The sequence below is a fragment of the Oryctolagus cuniculus genome, chromosome 1 (assembly GCF_051225735.1).
Source record: "Oryctolagus cuniculus isolate XC-2025 breed Fujian yellow rabbit chromosome 1, ASM5122573v1, whole genome shotgun sequence".
In the NCBI taxonomy this organism is placed as follows: Eukaryota; Metazoa; Chordata; class Mammalia; order Lagomorpha; family Leporidae; genus Oryctolagus; species Oryctolagus cuniculus.
Window position 1 is genome coordinate 13,310,175 of NC_142867.1, and position 25,885 is coordinate 13,336,059.

The 25,885-nt window shown below is 40.0% G+C and overlaps 1 protein-coding gene across 2 annotated transcripts; it reads left to right on the plus strand.

Moving 5' to 3' along the window:
- The first annotated feature begins 166 nt into the window (after nt 1–166).
- On the plus strand, nt 167–18,371 carry GLYAT (glycine-N-acyltransferase). Of its 2 annotated transcripts, none has more exons than XM_089308660.1 (6): nt 167–296; nt 5,983–6,103; nt 10,782–10,889; nt 15,126–15,252; nt 17,268–17,439; nt 17,872–18,371. In XM_089308660.1, exons 4-6 carry the CDS (start codon nt 15,129–15,131, stop codon nt 18,272–18,274), a joined length of 699 nt encoding a protein of 232 aa, XP_089164786.1. In that variant the 5' UTR covers nt 167–296; nt 5,983–6,103; nt 10,782–10,889; nt 15,126–15,128; the 3' UTR covers nt 18,275–18,371. The 2 variants fall into 2 exon arrangements, with proteins under 2 accessions (XP_089164786.1, XP_051710283.1); XM_051854323.3 differs by having other exon boundaries at nt 5,983–6,078.
- The last annotated feature ends 7,514 nt before the right edge of the window (nt 18,372–25,885 follow it).

A 25,885-nucleotide genomic window follows, 5' to 3' on the forward strand; every position in this document is an offset into this window, starting at 1 on the left:
GAAGGAGCAGCTCAGGGGGCACAGTGCCAGCCTGGCAGCCTTGCAGAGCCAGCTCCTCTAACATGAGACCACGAGGGTGGGGTTGGATTTCACAAGGGCTGGCACTTAGAATTATTCACCAGTTTAGTGCAAGGTTCAAATTACAAGCCTCAGCTCAGCAGTTTCCGGAAGAGGCATAATCAGAAGACAGGCAAGGCCGCTGAGCTGACTGCATCAGAGAGGTTGCAGTTGAATCTGCTGCTCGCCAGTTGTTCCTAGGGATACCTGTGGAGGGTGACGTGAAGCCGGCTTTTAAGGTGAGGCCTCATTTCGAAGCAGTAGATCGAGTCTGTAGACTAACATGCAACATGAGTACTATAAATAACAAATGGTTATGTATGTGGGATTCATGCTAAATGGGCAGATTTTAACTACTCTTGCCACAAAAACAAAAAACGGGTAACTCTGGGAGATGATGGACATGTTAACTTGTTTTACTATGATTGCATTTCTATGGTCTATATCTACCCCATAATGTACTATATGTCATAAATAAGAAAACAAAATTAATTATAAAGAAGGTAATTGTTGTTTTGTGACAGCTCCTACACTTAAGCAAGTCAGATTGAAATACTCAGGCTAGGTTATGCTTAGAATATATGCAGGCAAGTATGTTCAAGGAGAGGCGTAATTTCAACATAAGAAGCATATATCTGATATCTACTCTGTAAAGGGCATTTTGTCAAGATCATGAAAAATTCTTAGAGACTTTTGCTCTAATGTAGTAAATGAACAAGAGGCAATTTGGTTTCCCTTCTGGAAGTGGGTAACTGAATAGAACACTCACTGTATAGAGACACTGCAAGTGTTACTGTATTTAACCCTGTTCACGTATCAGCCAGGAAGTGGAGTGTTTTCCTTGCACGGCTGATAAGAAGCTTGCTGCACTCACAGTCAGAGATTAAGCAGGTTAATAAGGATGGGAATACGGATCAGATTTGCTATCTATTTATATCATTTGGAGGACAAATTTTAAAAGTTTTTGCTTTTAATGCAACTAATACAAAGTTTTTTTTATTTTGGTATTCTGTCTTAAATTTATGATTATATTCATTGCATATGAGCTGTTGTATATTCTAAATTTCTCATTCTATTTGAACACCTTCCCATATGTCTACATTTATTATGTATTATGTTAATGCCTTAGAGTTTTATCACACTGCTGGGTCATATTTTACATTACTTCCCTCTGTTGCGGGACACTGAGAGTTTGTTCAGTGCCTGCTTATGTTTGTGTGGCTTTAAAAAATTCTTTTGAGAGCTGTTTCTTCCTCCTAATTGTTTTCTTTGGATTAATTTCCACTTCTGAAATGTCAAGTTCAAAGATTCTGAAGTTCACACACAAGGACATTGCCCATTGCCCAGCGCTGCCTGGTACAGTGAGTGTTTGGGATTTTCTGGGATCTCCCAGTATTAGTGCATTTTAGTGTACATTATTTATTGGATGTCACGCTTGGTTGTCAGTTTCTGTGTAGACCCTCAGGGGATGGTTCCAAACTCGACATATCAAGAAGTACAGTAATATTATACCCCACAAATTTGACGTGAAACTCTATATTGCATCTTTTTTTTTTTTACAGGCAGAGTTAGACAGTGAGAGAGAGAGAGAGAGACAGAGAAAGGTCTTCCTTCCGTTGGTTCACCCCCCAAATGGCTGCTACAGCCAGCGCACTGTGCCATTCCAAAGCCAGGAGTCAGGTGCTTCCTCCTGGTCTCTCATGGGGTGCAGGGCCCAAGGACCTGGGCCATCCTCCACTGCACTCCCGGGCCACAGCAGAGAGCTGGACTGGAAGAGGAGCAACAAGGACGGAATCTGGCACCCCAGCCGGGACTAGAACCCGGTGTGCCAGCGCCGCAGGCAGAGGATTAGCCTAGTGAGCCGCGGTGCCGGCCCTCTATATTGTATCTTATATTCATGTAACTTCCTTGTGTGTTGTTTGTAGATAAGACAGTATTAGTCTTCAGGAATATTATACATTTACCATTCTAAGACCCTTAGATACAAGACAGAATAAAGCAGCTGAAAACCCTTTATTATGTCCAATATATATTATGCACTTAATACATATTTGTGATTTGAAAGAATCGATTAACATGTTTATACCTTTGGAAAGTGGAGTGACTAGACACACAAGTTAATGCAGGCATTTCATATGTTCAATCATTCATCTCACACTTATTGAGCACCTGATATATATATATATATATATATATGTGCCAAATACTGTGATAAGCATTAATAACAGGTGAATAAATAAAATGGGTCACTTGACTGACTCAGAGAAATTCAGTCTAGAAAAGAAAGCTATAAGCCAATTTAAAAACATGTTGCACGTGCATGCAATAGGTATTTGTCAAGAAAAAAAAACATTAACCCAATGTAACAATTTTTGTAATTGAGACATGCGCAACACTTATGGGAACATACAAAAAGGTTTTATTTATTCTGCCAGAAATTAAAGATAGCAGAAGTCACTAAAGATGACAGACCCTTAAAGTTGGACTTTGAAGGATGACTGGAATCTGTACTTAGAAAGCAGATCAGGGGCTGATGCTGTGGAGTAGCAGTGAAGCCACTGCCTGCACATGCTGGCATCCCATATGGGCACCAGTTCAAGTCCCAGCTGCTCCACTTCCAATTCAGCTCTCTATTATAGCCTGGGAAAGCAATGGAAGATGGTCCAAGTCCTTGGGCCCCCACACCTGTATGGGAGACCCAGAAGAAGCTCCTGGCCCCTGGCCTCAGATCGGCCCAGCTCTGTCCATTGCAGCCATTTGGGGAGTGAACCAGCAGATGGAAGACCTCTCTCTCTCTCTCTCTCTCTCTCTCTCTCTCTGTTTCTCCTCTCTGTGTAACTCTTTCAAATAAATAAACAAATCTTTTAAAAAATACTATGCTTTAAATGCTACTGTTTTATTTACTCAGGTTCAAAAATGACCTAAAATGGAATAGAGAGCTATTTTGGAAAAGTGAGTTGGGAAACAGAAAGCAGATGCGAGGCAAATGAAGACAATCTATGAATTTCTTCTAATTTGCAATTCTTTGAGTCTACCAACAAGTCATCTTGACTGCTTAAAAATAAAAATCAATACCATTTGTTCACAAGACTTTTAGTCTATCTCCCATTGAATTATCTAAGACATCTTTGTGGAAAACCAATTCTTTGGCTTTCTATGGCCTCCATTGGTCTTCATGTATTTGTACAATCTTACGCCAATACCACTCCATCTTGATTACTGTAGCTTTCTAGTTAGTAAGCCCTAAATATCACATAAATTTTGTAATCACTTTGTCACTCTACAGGTAAAACCTGAGGTTTTTTGTGACTTATTTGAATGAGCAGATATGTAATGATTCTTCCCCCTCTGGGTATCATTATGAATGCTTTCAAATGCTGTGTCTTTAGCTTCGCTGCTCTTGTCTTCCATAACATCTAATCTGCTGTTACTCACATCTTATATATTTTTCCTGGATGTAGTCTCACTGATTAGATGTTTTATTTTCCATTTCTGTCAGTTTCATCTTGGTCATTTATTATTTTCCATTGTTTTCTCAACATGAGCATGTGTTCTGTGTCCTAAACATGAGGAGAAAAGTTATTATAGGCAGTCAATATGCTTGTTTGCTAGTTCCAACATCTCTGAGTTTGTTCATTTTATCATAATTTTTATTTTTTGGATAATAAAAAATTTCATTTGCAAGATGATGGGGAACAGGATCTTTTGGTTAGGCACTGTTGTAATATAAAAAGCATTTTGAACACAACTGCAAGCATCTTTTTTCAATCTATGCTTACCATATTTTGCCTACTGACTTTGGATTAAGGTTTCAAACTTCTTTTTATGCGTAACATTTTTGTTGAATGTTGGACAATATGACTTACTCATTGTTGGCTTATAGATTTTGTTGCACTTACTTATAATGTTGTATTTTGTTCTCACATGCAGTTAAGTTGTCAGGATCTGTTGAATCATTTCAAGGCTTGCTTTTAATTAGTTGTTAGGTTGGATCTAGAATAGACAAAGCCTGCTCTTGTATTACGCTGTCTTTCTGCTCTAGGCTGTGAGAACATAAACTGTTCTCAGTCGGTGTGAGCTATAGGAGGTTTTCTTCCTTGTTTTTCCCAGTGGTTCTTTCTCAGGCTAAGGCAATTTCTTTTTGTATGTGTGCAGATCAATAATGAACCAAAGACTCTAGGGGACTCTCAAATCTTCAGAAATTCTCCCCCTGCTTCTCCTCCTTCTTCCCCCTTCTCTTTTCCCTTTTCCCCTCCCGTTCACTCTCCCTTAGCCACTTCCTCTCATTCTCTCTCTCTCTGACTCTGACTTACCGCTTTTTCTGAAACTCCACCTTGACCTCCTCCAGTCTCTGTATGCTCAAGTCAGTGAGACACTATGCTCTCTTAGACTCCACGTTCCTGAATTGTAGCCTGGAAAGTCCTTTCAATAATAACCTGATGCAATCCCAGGGCCCATCTCATTTGTTTCTCTTTTCTTGTGGATCATAGCTGTGTGGTCTGATATCCACTATGTAAAAATTGCCACTGTTGCAGGTGTGAAGATAAATGCAGGTCTACCCTGGTGAGAAGTGAAAGTCTCCTTTCTGTCCTGACATCACGTGGTACCCAGTTCTGGTCTGTAGTGTGACAACTCACACACAGACAGTTTAAGGCAACATCCTCAAAGAGCACTTCCTGGGTCCCTTCACTTAGAAGTTACTTTACTTGGCTGGCACCGCGGCTCACTAGGCTAATCCTCCGCCTTGCGGCGCCGGCACTCCAGGTTCTAGTCCCGGTCGGGGCACCGGATTCTGTCCCAGTTGCCCCTCTTCCAGGCCAGCTCTCTGCTGTGGCCAGGGAGTGCAGTGGAGGATGGCCCAAGTGCTTGGGCCCTGCACCCCATGGGAGACCAGGAAAAGCACCTGGCTCCTGCCATCGGATCCACGCGGTGCGCCGGCCGTGGCGGCCATTGGAGGGTGAACCAACGGCAAAAGGAAGACCTTTCTCTCTGTCTCTCTCTCTCACTGTCCACTCTGCCTGTCAAAAAAAAAAAAAAAAGTTACTTTACGCCAAATGTCACAGTTTAAAAACTAATTCAGTGACTTATCCTCTTTTCTTCCTTTTGTGTGTAGTTGGGATGTTAAAGAATGCTTAGGTAATCTCAATTTGATGCAGAGTCAAATATGTGAAAACGGTGTTTTTTATTACCTAGTCTTTTCTACAGTGTGTGTCACAGATCCAAGGGTAAGGCTTACAGATGGAGTTAAACTAAAACTTGAGTGAGGTCAGTCATAGGGTGACATTATCAGCCTTGAATATGACTTGGCAATGAGACTCTAAAAGCCAATTGTTTATTTTTAGACCTTGTCAAAATGCCCTGTATTAAAAAGGGCACTTCAAAACATCATGTGCTACATAGCACTTTCATTCATGTAGGGAGGAGGGAAGAGGTGGTAGGAACATGATAAATAAATAAGCAACATATATATGACCAGGACTCTTCAATGCACACCGTAGGTATTCACTTATTTAATCCTAAAAAAATTACTGTGACTTAAACCGTGCTGTTAGCTCATCTACATTTGAGGAAATTCAGGCACAATGAACCTAAGTAATTTCTCCAAGGTTAGATAGCTTGTTACAAGGTCCACGAGAATTACTGATAGCAATTGCAATTTTAAAATGTTATATTTATTTTTAAATGTGCTTGTTCACCGAAAGTGCAACTAAGGGCTTATTTCATCAAAAAGCAAAAAAGAGACCCCTCCCCCCCCCAAAAAAAAAAGAACTCAGTAAAAGACTCCTGTCCCTTTGTCAGTCTTGTGAGGACTTCAATGGAGAGACACTGATGCCTGTCCTGCCCATTAGCGCAGAACTTGCTATTCTTGTGTCTGAGTCTCCTGCAACCCCCCTCATTCCTGGGTGTCCCTGGCTGTCTCTCCAGGTGAAGGCCTCCTGAGCAATGTTCTTACTGCAAGGTGCACAGATGCTGCAGATGCTGGAGAACGCCTTGAGGAAGAGCCTCCCGGAATCCTTAAAGGTGACAATAGCGACTTCTGAGGAGAGTAAGGAAGAGAAACGGGCCCTGAAGTTGGAGGAAAGGAGACTAACATTCGTGCAATATTGATTTTAGACCACGTGCTGCTTCATGTTTTCTCTCATTTTGTTTTCATGCTGTCCCGGCAAAATATTTGCTATCATGTCCTTATCACTCACGTGACTAGATTAATAGGTTTGTGTAATATCCACAGATATCTATTTATAATTAGACAAACAATGTTTGTCCAAACGCTGTCTTTGTTCTGACTGCAAAAATTATTCCCTTGCTCCTTTCCAAAAAGCATTTGAAGGTAACACTTAAAATTTTCTTCTGTATATTAAGATAATCGAAAATGAATCTTGATGTGAATGGAAGGGGAGAGGGAGTGGGAAAGGGGAGGGTTGTGGGTGGGAGGGACGGTATGGGGGGGAAGCCATTGTAACACATGAGTCGTACTTTGGAAATTTATATTCATTAAATAAAAGATTAAAAAAAAAATTTTTCCCAGAGTTCCCCTCCAAATTTGGCTAAGACTACATATTAATGTTTATTTGTTCCCTCTAAAAGAGCATTTTCCAGGTGAGAGCTTTACCATCACAAACCTTTACAATTAGCAGCAGATCAATTTCTACTTCCCAATTGCTCTGAACTTAATAAATATCAGCTATTCAGGGCTTACCCTAATATCTTCCTTGACCTAATAAACTCTCAGGATTAAATAAAACATACACATGTGAGTGCTTAAACCCAGAGCTAGCCAAAACAGCTCTAGATTCAGATTTTGTTTATATTTTTTCTTTAATAATGAAAAGAATATGGTCCTCTGATGAACAATCTTTTCTAGATTTGTATTGTTTTATTTTTCTTTCTATAAAATTCATACACTTGATTAGCACATTTAGTTTCCTCACTCCTAACAGAGTCTTTAAAAACATTTATTTAGGCCGGCGCCGTGGCTCAATAGGCTAATCCTCCGCCTAGCGGCGCCGGCACACCGGGTTCTAGTCCCGGTCGGGGCATCGGATCCTGTCCCGGTTGCCCCTCTTCCAGGCCAGCTCTCTGCTGTGGCCCAGGAGTGCAGTGGAGGATGGCCCAGGTGCTTGGGCCCTGCACCCCATGGGAGACCAGGAGAAGTACCTGGCTCCTGCCATCGGATGAGCACGGTGCGCCGGCCGCAGCGCGCCAGCCGTGGCGGCCATTGGAGGGTGAACCAACAGCAAAAGGAAGACCTTTCTCTCTGTCTCTCTCTCTCTCTCACTGTCCACTCTGCCTGTTAAAAAAAAAAAAAAGATTTATTTGTTTATTTAAAAAGCAGAATGACAATGAGCCCCCCCACACACACACCCCTTCTATCTGCTGGCTCATTTTCTGAATGGCAGCAACAATGCCAAGAGATTGGAGCTCTCTCCAGGTCTTCTAAATGGATGGCAGGAGTCCAACCACTAGGCCACCACCTGCTGCTTTCACAGGAGTATTTGCAGGGAGGTAGATTGGAAGCAGAGCAGATGGAAGTTGAATCTGAGTTACACTGTAGGATGCAAGCGTTGTAAGCTGTGCTTGTCCTGCTGTACCAAAACACTGCTCCTCCACAACAAATTTGTTTTTCCTTGATTCTGTATAAAGGATAAGAATATTAGCATTCTGTTGTTTGTAGATCATGTGGTTTCATTTTTACTTATTAGAATTGAGACAACTGACCATAATCTTTAATCACTACTAAAACAAAAGTACTTCAAATCAACTAATCTAATATTAGAATAAGAAAGATAAAATCAAAATTACTCACTTTGATAAATCCCAGTAACATTAATAAATAGTACCTAATACTTCACTGGACACACTTTAACATGCAGGCAGCTTGCCTAAAAGAGCCAGTTTTTCTTTGTGGTTCTTTCAGTAAGACACTGTCTGGAAACTTGTCTGAAATACCCTTGTGGTGACTCCTTTTAAAAGTTCTTCAGGCTTAAACCTTTCTTATTAAGGATGAAGAATTTTGTGATTAAAAATTCCCTTTATTCCTTGTGTTCAGTGGATTTGAACATTTAAACTAAACTTTTGTTATTTCCAAATGGTCCTTTCTTGGAGCCTTTCGGTGTAGAAGTAGCACTCTTGGCTCCTCAGCTTTCAAGAAGGAATAGACTCTCTTCTCTGGTTTTGCAGTAAGATCCATGTTTTCCTTGGAGAGAAATCCAGAATAGTTGTAAGCCAGGTAATTTTAATGGAAGTATAAACTGGAACTTACTGTTACTGAACACTTACTTGAGGACCAGTTGAAAAAATGTTCACCCACTATTCTAACTAAACATTAGACTTTAAATACAGTTAATTGCAGGTGTCAGCTTCAGTTGGTTCAATGTACAGTAGTTGACTTTTATTTCTGTTTGATATGTTCTGAGTTCAACAGGAGAAACAGAGTTTTAAGTAATTAGGCCATGACAAGAAAGAATAATAGTTTCACATATTTTCACATTTTTTAAAGATTCATTTGAAAGGCAAAGTTATAGAGAGTTAGAGGGACAGTCAGAGAGAGAGAGGGAAAGTGAGATCTTCCATCTGCTGGTTCACTCCCCAAATGGCTGCAATGGCTGGAGCTGGGCCTCTCTGAAGCCAGGAGCCAGGAGCTTCTTCCACATCTCCTATGTACGTGCAGAGGCCCAAGGACTTGAGCCATCCTCCGCTGCTTTCCCTGACACAGTAACAGGAAGCTGGGGTGGAAGTGGAGCAGTCAGGAATTGAACTGGTGCCCATATGGGATGTAGGCACCACAGGAGGTGGCTTTACTCACTATGACACAGTGATGTCCCCGTATTTTCATATTTTGATGATATAATAGTATAAATACATTTTGTAGACAACCCCAACACAAATTTGTAAAAAGACAGATTCTGTGTTTTTCCCAGTCTGTACTGAAGCTATATCCAACCTCCACTGATGACTGAACACAGAATAAATTCTGTTAAAGTCAGTCAGCTTAAAAAGATTTTATTCTTTTCTCTTCCCCCCGTCTAACATCAATAGTTCATGTGGGGTTAGGGGATGCAGGAGAGAAGGATACTGGTAGAGTGTTTGATCACCATTTGTATGTACATGCATTGTTTTGATTTCTGGTCATTGTTGTATTTCCCAGTCAGTATTTTTTGAGGCTTCCTGGTCGTAGGTGTCATAAGGTCTATGGGTGTATTCACTACTGCATTACCTACTCCAAAATCATAAGAACATCTCCTGTCAACAGGTTTGCTTTCTTTTTTTTTTTTTTTTATTTTTTTTTGACAGGCAGAGTGGACAGTGAGAGAGAGAGAGACAGAGAGAAAGGTCTTCCTTTTTGCCGTTGGTTCACCCTCCAATGGCCGCCGCGGCCAGCGCGCTGCGGCCGGCGCACCGCGCTGATCCGATGGCAGGAGCCAGGAGCCAGGTGCTTTTCCTGGTCTCCCATGGGGTGCAGGACCCAAGCACCTGGGCCATCCTCCACTGCACTCCCTGGCCACAGCAGAGGGCTGGCCTGGAAGAGGGGCAACCGGGACAGAATCCGGAGCCCCAACCGGGACTAGAACCCGGTGTGCCGGCGCCGCTAGGTGGAGGATTAGCCTAGTGAGCCGCGGCGCCGGCCAACAGGTTTGCTTTCTTAGATCCTCACCCTCTCCCTTCCACCCCTGTGTTTCACCAGCTTGTCCAATATGGCAGGTACGGGGATCCAGGGATTTGTACAGACTATGGTACTCAAAAACACATTCTCTTGAGCCCTAGGCTATAGGCACTTTTGGTTTGTCAAACTTGCTTTAATCTCTCCAAAGGGTAGAGTGGAAATTTATGTTAAAGAGGTTTGAACATACACAGTAATTTCCTTTCTGAACGTCCTTTGAAAGAGTTTCACACTCATGTCAACTTGTAGACATATTTTAGGAAGAATTATTTGTGGAAAATTACCAAACTGAAAGGATCACAAACTAGTAAATGAATATATTTCCTGTGATCCATTCATCTAGTGGAATATTACTCAGCTTTTAAAAATAATTAAGGGGCTGGCGCTGTGTTGGAGAGGGTAAAGCTGCTGCCCGTAGTGCCGGCATCCCATATGGGTGCCGGATGGTATCCTAGCTGCTCTGCTTCCAAGCCAGCTCCCTGCCACTGCCTGGAAAAGCAGCAGAAGATGGCCCAAGTCATTGGGCCCCTGCACTCACATGGGAGACCCAGAAGAAGCTCCTGGCTCCTGTCTTCGGATCTGCACAGCTCTGGCCATTACAGTCATCTCGGGAGTGAATCAGTAGATGGAAGACCTCTCTCACTCTCTCTCTGCCTCTGCTTCTCTGTAACTCTGCCTTTCAACTATATAAATAAATCTTTTTTAAAAATTGAACATCCTTATGCTTACATTTTTAGAAAAATATTTTAATTTTTAAGATGTAATTTTTGACATTTTCCCACTTGCACTTCATATATAGACATTATATACATGCACATATAGACTATTTTTTCTTGGGAAAAGTGATATTAATATCACAAAGTGAAGGATTCATGACAATGATAATAACTTGGGGAAAGTTGAGTATATTGTTTGTGTATGTGCATGACTAGAAAAGAACCTACAAAAAAGATAATTTAAAATCTTGTCATAATTTTATAGAAATAATATTTGTCCTGGTGAATAAGGAATTTTCTTTTCCTTTCCAAAAAGCTGACCTTCCTATCTTCTTGGGATTTTGTAGGTTTTTGGGACTGTCTTCCACATAAATCATGGAAACCCATTCAACCTTAAGGCCCTGGTGGACAAGTGGCCTGATTTTAATACAGTGGTTGTCCGTCCTCAGGAGGAGGTAAGTTGTTGGTTTGTGATACAGAGAAACTCCTATGTTCATATTTGCTGTGTGCCTATCATGCACCAGTAAACGTGGTAGACCCCATAGATCATGAAATGAATCAAAGTGATGATGAATAAGTGTTTGTCTTCAAGAAGCTCACAGACTGGAGGAAAAGAGAGACAGATAAATTAAACTTGGTCACAAGTATACGAGGACATACACATGAGGTTCAGAACTAGTCCAAGTAAAAGCTGATGGATTAACTACGCAGGTCAGAGGTAGAGTTTACAAGATGTGGTTAGGGACACTGCCTGGTGGAGATTTCATCTGAACTGGATTTTGCAGTTCAGTATATTTTTGTCAAGCTGATAAGGAAAAGCGGACATTATAGCTAGAGTAAATAGCAAGAACAAAGATATGGAAGTGTATAATAAGTTAGGATGACTATAAAGACTAAAATTACATTGTTAGAATTTCCATATGCAATTTGGAGAACAACTTAAAAGCTAGTGAAGCTAAATAGATAATACAATTCAAAGGTGAGTTTATTTTCAAACATTAAAAAAACAAGGCAGAAGGCCCAAGGAAGGTGACAGAACAGAATTCTCTGGGAATTGCTTTCCCATAGAAATATCTGTTTGAACAACTACTCTTGAAGAAAAAAACCTTTACAAGTTCACTGTAACTCTTGTAGCACAGAAATTTACAGATTGAGGGAATAAATTTCCAATTATGCATCTGATAATAGACTAATACCAAAAATATATGAGGAACTCAACTAAAGGCATGAAAATGAATCACCTGATTTTAGAATGTCAAAGGACTTAAATAAATGCTTTCCAAAGAAGATACAGAGATGGCCAGCAGTATTATGTAAAAAAATATTTTGGGTGTTTGGGGAGATGTTGGTAAATATGTTGGATACAAAATTTCCATTACATGAAAAAAATAAGTTCAAGAGATCTTTTTGACTATATAGTTACTAAGATTTATAATAATACATCATGTTCTTGAAAACTGCTGAGAGTATATATAAGTGTTCTCACCACAAAAATCCATCTGAAGTAATACAAATATTGATTAGCTACATTTAGTCACTCCACATTGTATATATACAAGGATACTTCATGGAAAAATACTTAAAAGAATTAAAAAATTTTGAAATCCATGCATAATTTTGGTTGACTGTATTTCTTTTGGTGGAAGAAAGTAGCAGTCTACTTGCAATGCACACAGCAAAGAGTCACAAAGCTACTGGTCACTCTCTTGACTCCCCAAGGGATTACAGGCAGTGAATTTAGCAGATTAAACTGGGGCTTGAGCAGTGAGTTGTCAGCTCCCTTGTGGGCCTCTGGAGAGGCCACAGTGTTGATGACCTTCCTTTAATTGGTCAATGATAGTGGAGAAAGATGGGTACCTCTCTGTCTAGCCTGTGGGCAATTTGGATGTTAAACTTTGCTAGATCAGTGCCAGCAAGTTTCTGTGAAGCTCTGATTATAGAGGCCAGCACTGAGATGTTAACATAGAGGCCATCTGAGTCTTTGTGATTTCATCCAGGTTTTATTTTAAAAAATACATTTTTCATGATTTTTTGAAGATCCCTTATATATGGATTTCATTTGTTTTAAAAGGTTTATGTATTCACTTGAAAGGCAGAGTAACAGACAGAGGGAGAGATAGGTGAGAGAGAAGTCTTCCATCTTTATTTTCACTCGCCAAATGGCCACAGTGGCCAGGACTGGGCCAGGCCGAAGCCGGGAGCCAGGAGCTTCATGCAGGACTCCTATGTGGGTGGCAGGAGCACAAGCCCTTGGATCATCCTTCTCTGCTTTTCACAGGTCACTAGCAAGGAGCTGGATTGGAAATGGTGCAGCTGATACAAGAATCAGATACCATGTGGGATGGCAGCATCGCTGGCAGCAGCATGATCCACAGTGCCACAACACTAGTCCCCAAATTTCATTTTTTTTTGGCAACAAAATAAACATACCTTTTAATTTTCTACAAACTTTTTGAAATACTTATACTTCAAGATATCATGTTGTGGGGCTGACACTGTGGTGCAGCAGGTAAAGCCGCTGCCTGCAGAGCTGGCATCCCATATGGGCACCAGTTCGAGTCCCAGCTGCTCCACTTCCGATCCAGCTCTCTGCTATGGTCTAGGAAAGCAGTAGAAGATGGCCAAGGTCCTTGGGCCCCTGCACCCACGTGAGAGACCTGGAGGAAGCTCCTGGCTCCTGGCTTCGGATTGGCACAGCTCCGGCCGTTGCAGCCAATTGGGAGTGAGCCAGTGGTTAATGACCTCTCTCGCTATCTGCCTCTCCTTCTCTCTCTGTGTAACTGTGACTTTCAAGTAAAATAAACAATTCTTTAAAAAAACCATGCTGTAATTGAAATTCAATTGTCATTTAAAATTGGAATATAAGTCTGTTAAAAGGTGGCTGTTTGGCACAGTGGTCAAGACACTGATTGGGATGGTTGCATTCCATACTGGAGTGCCTGGATCCAAGTCCCAGCTCTGCTTCTGCTAATTAGTACCCTTGGGAGGCAGTGAGTGATGGGAGACTGGAATCGAGTCCCATGTTTGTTGCTTTGGCCTATCCAAGACTTGGCTATTGCAGGCATTCTGGAAGTGAACCAGCAGATATGAGATGCCGCTCTTTCTGCCTGTCTGTCTCTCTGTTCTTATCTTTCAAATAAGTAAATAAAATGTAAAAGTCAATTTAAAAAGTGAAAAGTACATACAAATTAATAAAATATCAAAAATACCAGTATAACTGTATATAAAGTTATTTTAAAATTACTAAACATTATATATAAATCAAGAAATTTGCAATAATAATAAAAATTGAGCAGCCATACAATTATTAGATATTTTACAATTGTTAAATATAGATTTTTCTGTGATCCTAAGCCACAAAATATGTCAATAGTATTATTGCTGATTTGAATGTGCATTCTTGTGTAATATTCAAGTATTTAAAAAACAGTTTCTAATAGTACACTAGTTGTGGCAATCTTTTCTTCCGCCTCCTTCTTCCAAATAATTTCATCTTGAGAATATGTGGGGTTTTTGTTTTTGTTTGTTTTTCTGAACTATAATTTATTTTACCATAATAATTTTTAAAAAGTAATTTATTTTTTGTCCTCTTTGGTTTCATTACACAGAGATGGAGATTTTAATCCAGAATTATCATTATCATTTTTTAAAGAATTATTTACTTACTTGAAAGAGAGAAAGACAGACAGACAGAGATTGATTTTCAATCTGTTTGTTCATTCCCAAAAGGCCACAATGGCCAGAGCTGGGACAAGCTGAAGTAAGGAGCCAAGAACTCCATCCAGTTCACCCTTGCATGTGCAGGACCCAAGGATTTAGGCCATCTTCTGTTTTCCTAGGTCTGTTAGCAGGGAGCTGGATCTGAAGTAGAGCAGACAGGACTTGAATAAGGGCCCATATAGGATGTCAGTGTAGCAGGAGGTAGCTTAACCCTTAGAATCACAATGCTGGTCCCTTGAAATTTTTTAAAAATTTCATTTGTCTGAAATACAGGGAAGTAGGATATATATATATATATATATAGAGAGAGAGAGAGAGAGAGAGAGAGAGAGAATCTCCATCTGCTGTCCACTCCCCAAATACCCTCAAGAGCTGAGGCTGGGCCATGCATAAACTGGGAGCCAAAAATTAATTCAGTTCCCCTATGTGAGTGGTGGGGATCCAAGCACTCCAGCCATTAACACTGCCTTCCTGGGTGCTCATTATCTGGAAGTCAGCTTTGGGAATGTAGGAATGGGGCCCTAAGCACTCAGGCATCCCAGCAGTATTAACCACTGCACTCAACACCTCACCATGTCCATTTCAACATGGTCATGTTCATCATGTGCAAATATTTTAACCGAGGAAAGTTTTTCTTGCAACAGAAGATTTCATTTGTCAGTTGTTTTCCTCTTCTTCTTGAGAATGGAGATATAAAAGAACGCTCTCTAAATCATTGTGTCTGTTTAATTAGAAGTTTTAATGTGATTCAGAGATAGAGAACAATATTATTCTGAAATTTTAGGTCATGAATTGAATATTTTAATCTTTGTTCTTGGTTTCATTTAGTCAGAAATAATTATAATGCCCCAATTAGAACATTATTCTTTTTTGCCTAAAAATAGTGCAGTATAGTGGAATTTTGAAAAAATGGCATTGGAATCACAAACCATAAGGAATGTGTCTCATTGTCCCTTTCTCAATGATAACAGAATATGAGAGATGACCTTGACCACTATACCAATACATACCACATCTACACCAGGGACCCAAAAAACTGTCAAGAATTCCTTGATTCTCCAGACGTCATCAACTGGAAACAGCACCTGCAGATTCAAAGTAAGCAAGAGGAATGTTATGTGTGGGGAATTATTTCTGTTTGCTAAGCAAGTCATCATAGGACTCAAATCTCCTTCCTTCAAGCTCCAGATCCTCAGCCTGAGGCTGACTTTTTAACTCAGCTGTTTCTTCATCCACAGAAGTGGAACTATATCAAATTTTTGGAAAAATGGACTACATATAGACAGCCATAATATAATTCTTGCTACCAAGGTTTTAAGGCGTGTTTTGTAGCTGTATCCATGACCCTTAGGATGATTGGATGTCACAGCAGAACTTATCTCTGACCTCCCATTACTAGAATAAGAGGAGTTCATTGTGCCATAGAACACCTCCAAGGTCACTTAAGACTACTGTGATTTTGAGCATACACCCTGTTATCAGACTCCCAGGAATAATATCTGCCTATGAGTTGCTTTTGTGATTTTAGCCAGTTGAACTACCATCTCTGAGATCATGTTATTCATATAGAGACCTGAGAATAATAATAGACCCTAGAGCAAATTTTTAAAAATTTGGAGTTAGGAAGAACTTAAAACAATATCAGGAGGTGTCAGTTAACTTTTACTTCATGGCAAACCTCACGATGCTGTGAACCAACAATTTAGGTTAGGCTTTGCAAGATAGATCTTCTGCTGTTCTTATCTGAATTTATTATGCTGGTGAAATCAGTTGATGGATTGGCAGTGGGCTGAATGATAGCTCTGGCTGCAGTGCCAGATGTTGATTGGGATAACACCATAATAACACATGTGTGTTCACTAGACTGGTTTAGAATATTTTTATGGGGTTGGTTTTCAAGGCCACCAGGAGCAAAATGAGAGGGAAAGCCCAAAGCTACAAGTATTTTTAATTCTTTCTTTATGTTAAATTTCACTTTCCTTTGGTGAAATTGAGTCACATAGCAAAGGTCAAACACAGTGTAAGAGAATACAATCCCATGATAAAAATTGAAGGAGATATGATGAGCAAATTGTGGTCAACTGCAACAGAGAACAGAGTTCAATAAATATTAGCTACCTCTTTAAAATAAATCATCGCCTTTGATTATCAAAATGACATGATTATATAACCCAGAACATGCAGTTCCAGTCTCATTACTGCCACTAATAACTTGTCCATAACTTAATCCATCTCTGGCCATGTTTTCAGTTATGCATAACAGGAAAAATTGCACAATCCCTGACTCCTAGTAGTACTAATGTCAGAGCAAAAGTTTTCCTGATTGTTTTTTTAACTTTTATTTAATGAATATAAATTTCCAAAGTACAGAATATGGATTACAATGGCTTCCCCCCCATAATGTCCCTCCAACCCGCAACCCTCCCCTTATCCACTCCCTCTCCCCTTCCATTCACATCAAGATTCATTTTCGATTCTCTTTATATACAGATGATCAGTTTAGCATACATTAAGTAAAGATTTCAACAGTTTGCTCCCACACAGAAACATAAAGTGTAAAATACTGTTTGAGTACTAGTTATAGCATTAAATCACAATGTACAGCACACTAAGGACAAAGATCCTACATGAGGAGTAAGTGCACAGTGACTCCTGTTGTTGACTTAACAAATTGATTGTTTTTTAAATATTCATTTATTTACTTGAGAGGCAGTGTTACAGACAGAGAGAAGGAAAGACAGAGAGAGAGGTCTTCTGTCCACTGATTCACTCTCAAACTGGCTGCAAAAGCCGACCCAAAGCTGGGCTGATCCAAAGCCAGGAGCCAGGGACTTCTTCCAGGTCTCCTATGCAGATGCAGGGTCCCAAGCACTTGGGTCATCTTCCACTGCTTTTCCAGGCCTTCAGCAGGGAGCTGGATCAGAAGTAGAGCAACCTGGACTTGAACTGGTGCCCATCTGGGATGTCAACCCCATAGGCAGATGCTTAACTTACTATACCACAGCACCAGCTCCAAGGTTTCTTGATTCTAAATCCCAGTGCTTTCTACTCTTCTGGAAAACATCTCTCTAGAATGTACTTAGACCATTACCCATCTCCTTTTATCCCTCTAGGCTCACAGGCCAGCCTGAATGAGGTGATACAAAATCTTTCAGCCATTAAATCTTTCAAAATCAAGCGTTCAGAAAGCTTTCTGTATATGTCATCTGGGACTGTCAAGAAACTGATTCCTTCCCTGCTAGAAGGAAAGAATTTATCACCCAGTGGTGGCAAGCCCAAGGCCATGTGAGTTTGATAAAAATCACTCTGTACTACTCACACGTGTCATTGATGAAGTAGCTTCCCAGTTTCTCTCCCTGCTTTCTTCCTGGCTCCCACAGTCAATGCTCTAAAAAGTAGTCAAGAATTTTTTTTTTTTTTTTCAAAAAAAGTAATTCAACCATGCTTATTCCTTGCTTTAAAAAATACCACCATCTCCCATTGCACCTGGAATAGATCCAGCCTCTGTATACCATTTCAACATTTCTGGCTTTTCTTGACCCCTTCCTCCATCAATACTAGTCTTTCTTTGCTCTATCATCAAAGCCTACCCATCCTTGAGGACTTTGTGTTTTCTATTTCCTGACTGTGTACTCTGTCTCTTTAAGATAGTAGAGGTCAGAACAAATATAAATCCTTATACTCATGGAGTGTGCTTTCTTTCTTGACTCTCCATAGCAACCAAGAGAAATTCAAACCCTTATCCTTGGATGTTGCCCATGCTTCCTTGGTGAACAAATTCTGGTATTATGGTGGTAATGAGAGGAGCCAGAGATTCATTGAGCGCTGCATCCGGACCTTCCCCACCAGTGGTCTACTGGGGCCTGAGGGAAACCTTGTGTCCTGGAACCTGATGGACCAGACTGGAGAAACACGAATGGCAGGCACCCTACCTGAGTACCGGGGCCAAGGCCTCGTCTCCTATGTTGTCCACGCCCAGGAGGTGACTATGGAGAAACTCGGCTTTCCCGTCTATTCTCATACAGACAAGACTAACATAGCTATGCAAAGAATGAGTGACACTCTGCACCATCTCACCATGCCCTGTGACTGGAACCAGTGGATCTGCATGCCTGTGTGAAGTCAGCCCTGAACTCAAGATTTGGGTGGTTGTAGACATTCAACTGGAGGAGTGGATAGTCAGTGAAAAGAATAAATAAATCATAACAATCAGTAAATGGAGTGAGTGCTGTTTGGATTCTCATGAAAAAGTATGAATGGTCAACAGGACTGCCATGGACTTCCCTTAGATTTCTTGATGTAAAGCAGGCTCAGGTTCTCCTGGGTTGGATCCAGGTACTTTAGTTTCTCACACTTCCTGAATCTTTGGGATACTCATTTATCAGATACATATTTCTCCAAAATGCTTCTCCTGGGACTCCGAGTGCACAGGTTGTGACAGTCTCTCGCTGGGGCAGGGGAGGTGATATATTCTGGACATTGTGTGTGACCTTCTCCCCTTTATTCCTATGACCTCTCCCTTAGTTATCAGGAAGTCTGTATTACAGGACTTTAGAGTATGTCTTCTACTATAATTGTTTTGTTATAGATACATTAAATATACTGTGCACAAATTATAAGTGATATTAGATTAAACACAATATATGTGAAATAGCAAAGAAAGTTATTAGGAAAAATACTAACTTCCATTAGTCTGTCCTTTCCACCTCTCATTCCAGGGGAAATGATCCAATATTGCTTTCAAATTCTAAGATTCCTAAATCCATCACAAAAACCAAATAATAGAGGAGTTTTGTTTTGTTTTGTTTTGTTTTGCTTGTATAAGTTTAAGCTAAGTGGTTCATTATGGAAAGAACATGGGATAAAAGTATTTAGGGGGGAAGTGGGAATGTTCAGACTCAGGGTGGTAGACTTTTAATGAGATGAGGTAGGATTTGAAGAGGAGGGGACTATGCCACGGATACCTACTACTACACTTGACCTTGGGCACATTACTTTAAGATACTGAGCTCATTATAATGTTGATAGTTGGCTCATGAGAGAGTCAACTGGTGTTTGGAATTTCAGAACAGGCATTCTTTTAGTTTGAGACAGGTTAGCCAGAAGTGTTACCTGACACTGCACTTCAAAAGAAACAGCACTTGCCACCAACAAAGAGATTTTTTAAATGAAAGTGATCACTTTAAATCAAAGTCTGTTTTCTTCTGGCCCACCTGAAACTAGAATTAGAGATGAACCATCCCCTCCACACATACACCACCACCACAAACAATAATTACTGACATTTAATTTCTTGGACACTCAAAATATTGGAGGCTCAGTTTAGATCAGAATTCCTCAATCCTGGCACCATGGACTTTTTTTAAAGCTTTTATTTAATGGATACAATTTTCATAGGTACAACTTTAGGAATGTATTGGTTCTTCCCCCCATACCCACCATCCATCCCCCACTCCTGTCCCACCTCCTACTTCCTCTTCCATCCCATTTTTATTTAAGATTCATTTTAATTAACTTTATATATAGAAAACCAACTCTATACTAAGTAAAGATGTCAACAATTTGCACCGACACACACACAACCTATAAACTACTGTTTGAGAACAAGTTTTGCAGTTAAATCTCATAGTACAACTTATTAAGGGCAGACGTCCTACATGGGGAGTAAGTGTTGTTAATTTAACAATTTAACAATCAACACTCTTATTCATGACCTCACTGATCATCCAAGGCTCTTGCCATGAGCTGCCAAGGCTATGGAAGCCTTTTGTGACCACAAACTATCAGTATTTAGACAAGGCCATAAGCAAAGTGGACGTTCTCTCCTCCCTTCAGAAAAAAAGCACATCCTTCTTTGATGACCCCTTCTTTCCAGTGGGATCTCACCCACAGAGATCCTTCATGTAGGATATTTTTTGCCACAGTGTCTTGGGTTTCAATGCCTGAAATGCTCTCATAGACTTTTCAGCCACACCCCACTGCCTGAAGGGCTGATTCTGAGGTCAGAGTGTTACTTGAAGTGATTGTCGTTCTATGAGCCTGCTGTGTGGATTGCTTCCCATGTTGAACATTCCCTCCTTTTTAATTCTGTCTATTATTATTACCAGGCACTTGATGCTCTTTAAATATTTAATCTTATCTATATGCTCACTTTGACACTTAATATGATCACTTTAACAATAAGATGGCATTTTTACCACCAATTTTAATGGGATTTGGAGTCTCATGAAAAGTTTTTGAACTGTACTCTTAGAAATAAGTTCATAGAACTGTACGTATAACTATACAGCTTTACAGTTACAAAAACTCCATCCTCCCTCTGTTATTCCCCCTTTTATTTTTTACTGAGATCTATTTTCAATTAACTTATATATACACATGATTTATGCTATGTTAAGTAGAGTTCAACATATAGTATGAAGAGAAAAAGATAAATAAAAATAAAAAACTGTCCCGTGACAGTTGAGATGAGGGCTGTTCATGTCGTTGCTTTTCAAAGTGTCAATTTCACTTCTACAGCTTTCATTTTAGGTGTGCTATTAGTTCTCACAGATCAGGGAGAACATATAGTATTCGTCTCTTTGGGACTGGCTTATTTCACTAAGTATGAAGTTTTCCAGATTCATCCATTTTGTTGCAAATGATTGGATTTATTTTTTTTTACTGCTGTGTAGTATTCCATAGTGTACATATTTCATAATTTCTTTATCTAGTCATTGGTTGATGGGCATTTAGGTTGATTCCATGTATTAGCTACTGTGAATTGAGTTTCAGTAACCATGGAGGTGCAGATAGCTCTTTTGTTTACTGATTTCATTTCCCTTGGGTAAATTCCCAGGAGTGGGATGGCTGGTTCATATGATGGCATGGACTTTTTTTTAACTAGATAATTCTTGGTTGTGTTGTTGTTCTGTGCATTGTGGGATTCTACCACGATCTGGACTCTCCCTCTAGATGTCAGTAGCACCTGTCATCCTAGTTTTGATAATTGAAAAAATGTCTCCAGATTTTGACAAAAGCCCTTGGAGGCAAACTCACTGCTCATTTAGAACAATTGGTTTAGAGGTGTGGTTTTCACACTTGAACACACATCAGAATCATCAGGAAGGCTTGATAAGACAGATGTGACGTCTTCTCCCTAGTTTATCTGAGTCAATAGAACTAATTAACAACCCAAGAATGTACATTTACAATTCATTTCCAGGTGATGCTGATGCTTCTGGTCCTGTGTTTCCCCCACTTCCCATCTGGAGCCTCCTTCACATCATTCCTCAACAGTTCCACCTACAGCTGATATTCACCAAAGTTCTTTGAGAACTGAGTATGTGAAAGTTGTCATCAATGTATTCTGCCTTTATAGAATCTTGTTACAATTGCATGCATCTTTACATTCCCTGTGTTTTAGTTCGATATACTATCCACATGAATAAACAGCCCTATTAATATTGTCGGTTGGAAAAAAAACCAAGTTTATTCAGCACTTAAGACTTAGACATTTAAAACAACTGTATTGGGTATGTTGGCAGTGGGTAAGGTGCCACCTCAATGCTAGCATCCCATATGGGTGTTGGTTCATGTCTCGGCTGCTTCATTTCCAATACATCTTCCTGCTAATGGCCTGGGAAAAGCAGTGGAAGGTGGCCCAAGTGCTTGTGCTCCTGCCACCCACTTAGGAGACCCAGATGAAGCCACTAGTCCAGCCTTAGCTGCTGCGGCTATCTGAGGAGTCGGCCAGAGGATGGAAGACCTCTCTCTCTCTCTCTCTCCCTCAACTCTTAAATAAATAAATAAATCTTTTTAAAAAGGCTGCACTGCAGAAAGGAAATACTGGAGTGTTAATAACTATGTGGAGACTGAGTGTTCCCAGTCCTGTCCCTTAAAACATCAAAATAACAGACTGTTAAGTCTTTTTGAGTACAAGTTAAGACCCTCCTCTACCCTTCCATAAGAAATTTCTGTGATCAGCAGTGAAGAATGTTTGAAACCTCAAAAAGAAAAGGCAATTTCATGCTTTGGGGACTGGAAATGTACCTGGACGTCATCAGGACAGAAGAGACATTGTAACTTTCATCGGGGAAGAGAATGCACTTAGTACTCATAAATCAACTGACTTCAAATAGACTTCACAAGGGTGCACCATTATAAACATTTCAAAGAAAAAAAGATATTTGTTATACCCCGATTTCTTGAATCACTTTATCTCCATACTACAGAGATGTAGTGTGAATTGATTACAGAATTGCTGATTCCCTCATAAAATTCCTTCTTGTTATAGATACAACCTGCACATTTATTTGTATACATTGTGCATTAAATTATACATGTTTTCTACAGTTGGTCTTGCTTACTATTACTGTAGCAAGGAGCTCTTGAGGGAGGTGGAAATCATAAAGGGTAGGGAAGAAGGTCTTCCTGCTGCTGACATTGCTATACCATAAGGCTGTTAATCCCACAAATCCATGCAGTCATCACAGACTCTGACATTTTCATTTAGTGTTCCTTGGATGATGCAGGTTATGGTGCAGGTGAAACACAAAGGTTGGTTAAAAAAAAAAGTATGGATTGTATCTGTGCTTTAAATTCAGATTCAATTTACATATTCTGTTATTTTATTTATAGCATATTTAAAGGCTGTATTTGTTTATTTGAGAGGAACACACACACATGTGCACACACACACACATGCAGTACAAGAGAGAGACAAAGGAAGAGAATGAGAGCCTGGTCCAGTGGTTCACTCCTCCCATGCCTGCAATGGCCTGGAGTGGGTAAGTCAAAACATGAGCTGGGGATTAGATCTAGGTGTCCCATATGGGTGACAGGAAGCACCAGTGTCTCCCAAGGTCTGCATTAACAGGAAACTGGAGTCAGGAGCTGGAATCACATATCAAACCCAGATACTCTGTGTGGGATGTTGGTGTCAGTGTCATTAACTGCTAGTTAAAATGCCCACCCCTTAAACAACATTTTTAATGTTACCTGAATAATTTCATAGCTTCAAAGGAAGAAAGATATTTTAGCCCATTTCCTTGACTTTGAGCTATATTCATGTCTTAATTTTTCTGTCTCCTCATAAAAGTCCATAGCTTCTGCCGGCGCCGCAGCTCACTGGGCTAATCCTCCGCCTTGTGGCGCTGGCACACCGGGTTCTAGTCCCGGTGGGGGCACCGGATTCTGTCCCGGTTGCCCCTCTTCCAGGCCAGCTCTCTGCTGTGGTCAGGGAAGGCGGTGGAGGATGGCCCAAGTGCTTGGGCCCTGCACCCCATGGGAGACCAGGAGAAGCACCTGGCTCCTGCCATCGGATCAGCGCGGTGCGCCAGCCGTGGCGGCCATTGGAGGGTGAACCAACGGCAAAAGGAAGACCTTTCTCTCTGTCTCTCTCTCTCACTGTCCACTCTGCCTGTCCAAAAAAAAAAAAAAGTCTATAGCTTCTTTGCTGGTTGATCAATTCTTGGATTCTTCTGTTTTAGAGTTTTCAAATACAAAACTATATATCTGGAGACTTTTGGACTTGAAGGAATTTGGAGAATTTTATAACTGAGGAAAATTGCAAACCTTAAGGATATTAAAAGTTATAGCCATTTGAAATTTGGAGATTTCATATGGCTTTTGCATTTTTATGTGCACTACATTAGAGTAAAAATGCCCTCTTAAACAGGTGATAAAAATTAACATTACCAGTAATGGGAGGTATAGTGTATCTGTAGATGTGAATCCTTGACAAAGAAACAATGTTGCTAATGTGTTATTTTTGCTAGAAACACATAATATAAATTTGGTAATTGGGAAAAATAAAACCAATACATAAGAAAGTAATTTTTAAAAATTGAGATTAATTCTACAATTTGACTAATGTGCATACATAAATATTTTATATAACGTGAAAGAATAAAAAAGACAAACTGTTCCAGCATGCTGTGAATTCAAAAGATATTAATTGGTAGATTAATTCTTTCCAGTAATATGACCTTACACAACTCATTCACTCTTGGTGTCTCAGTTAACTCATAAACAAAATTTAGAAGCTGGAAAAGGGATCCATGAAGATCTCCCCACATACAGAAGTCTGCTGCAATATATCTAAGTTATATATTAAATTGTATCCTCATACCCACATTGTAGATCTAGAGAACACTGAAAACAAGTTGCCATTATGATAATACATTTCAATTTCTGTGCAACCCTTTCTTGCTTATTACCCTGTTCCTTTATCTATCTTTGCTTTAGGGCATATTGTGTTAAAATAGCATCTGTGGAAAATAATACAAAGGACCATCATTTCATCCTAATAATAATATCATAGCTAGCACTCATCATGATTGTGCTAAAAACCTATTATATGCTGTTTGTTATGCATTATTTAAGACTCATGATGAGGCTCAAGGAGCTTGGTTTATTTTTTTCTTTTTTCTTTCTTCTTCTTCTTTTTTTTTTTTTTAAATTTAGCTCCCACATATAAAGGAAAACATGCTGTATTTTTCTTTCTGGGTCTGGCTTATTTCACTCAACATGATGTCCAGTAGCAAATGGGAAGGATTATATTCACCTCTTCACAAAGTGTCAAAAAGTAACAAATACTGGTGAAATCGTGGAGAATAGCGAAACTCTTCACACTGTTAGTGGGATATAAAGCAGGTAGCAGGCCAATGTAGAAAACACTTTTCACACTGTTAGTGGGAATATAAAGCAGGTAGCAGGCCAATGTAGAAAACATCAGGGAATTTTCTTAGAAAACAAAAAATAGAGCTACCATATGATCCTGCAATCTCACAACTAGATTGATATCCGAGGCAAAAAAATCAGTCTGTAGAGAAATATGTGTACTCCAACATTTATTGCAGTTCTAACCAAATATGGTTAGAACCAGTCAAAAAACAGAAACAAGCTAAGTGTCCATCAGCTGAAGAATGGATGAAGAAAATGTGGTATATGTACTCGGTGTCACAAAAAAGAACAAAGTTTTGTTATTCACAACAATATGGATGGAACCTGAGATCATTATGTTATGTGAAATAATATACAATTTTTGTGTCAATTTTTTTTCTGATAAGAATATTTTTAGGGGCCAGCACTGTGGCATAGTAGGCTAAGCCTCTGCCTGTAGTGCCAGCATTCCATATGGGCAGCAGTTTGAGTCCTGATTGCTTCTCTTCTGATCCAGCTCTCTGCTGATGGGCTTGGAAAAGCAGGTGGATTTCTAATGATTTCCCATTGAAATTCTCACAAAATTGTCCTTGTTTGATGACAGGAGTGAGCGGGAGTTTTGCTGTTGTGGAGGGCTGTAGGATGAAGCTTCTGTAGTTTTTGTTATTTTGCTAAATCTTTGGCCCTCCAGAATGTCAACCAGTAAAATGTACTCATATTCCCCCAAATTGTTGCCATCGCCTTTGCTCTTGACAAATCCACTTTTGCTTTGACTCTTTTGCATTCACTTTACCTCTTGGTAGGCAGTACTTTGCACTTTTTCTGCGGGATTATAGTGGTAAAGCCTTGTTTCATCTCTTTCTACAAGTTCTCTGAATAAATGTTTTTTGATCCCACTTGTTAAAAATTTCCATGGTCGGGGGCGGAGCCAAGATGGCGGAATAGTGAGGGCGCGCACCGATAGTCCGGGAAAATTTAGTTTAATAAAAGGGGAGTTACGGTAGCCTCAGAAAAAAGAACCAGGAAAATATTGCAGACAAAACTCTTCTGGATCCAGTGGGCGTGAATCGGAGGACCTACTGGGAGA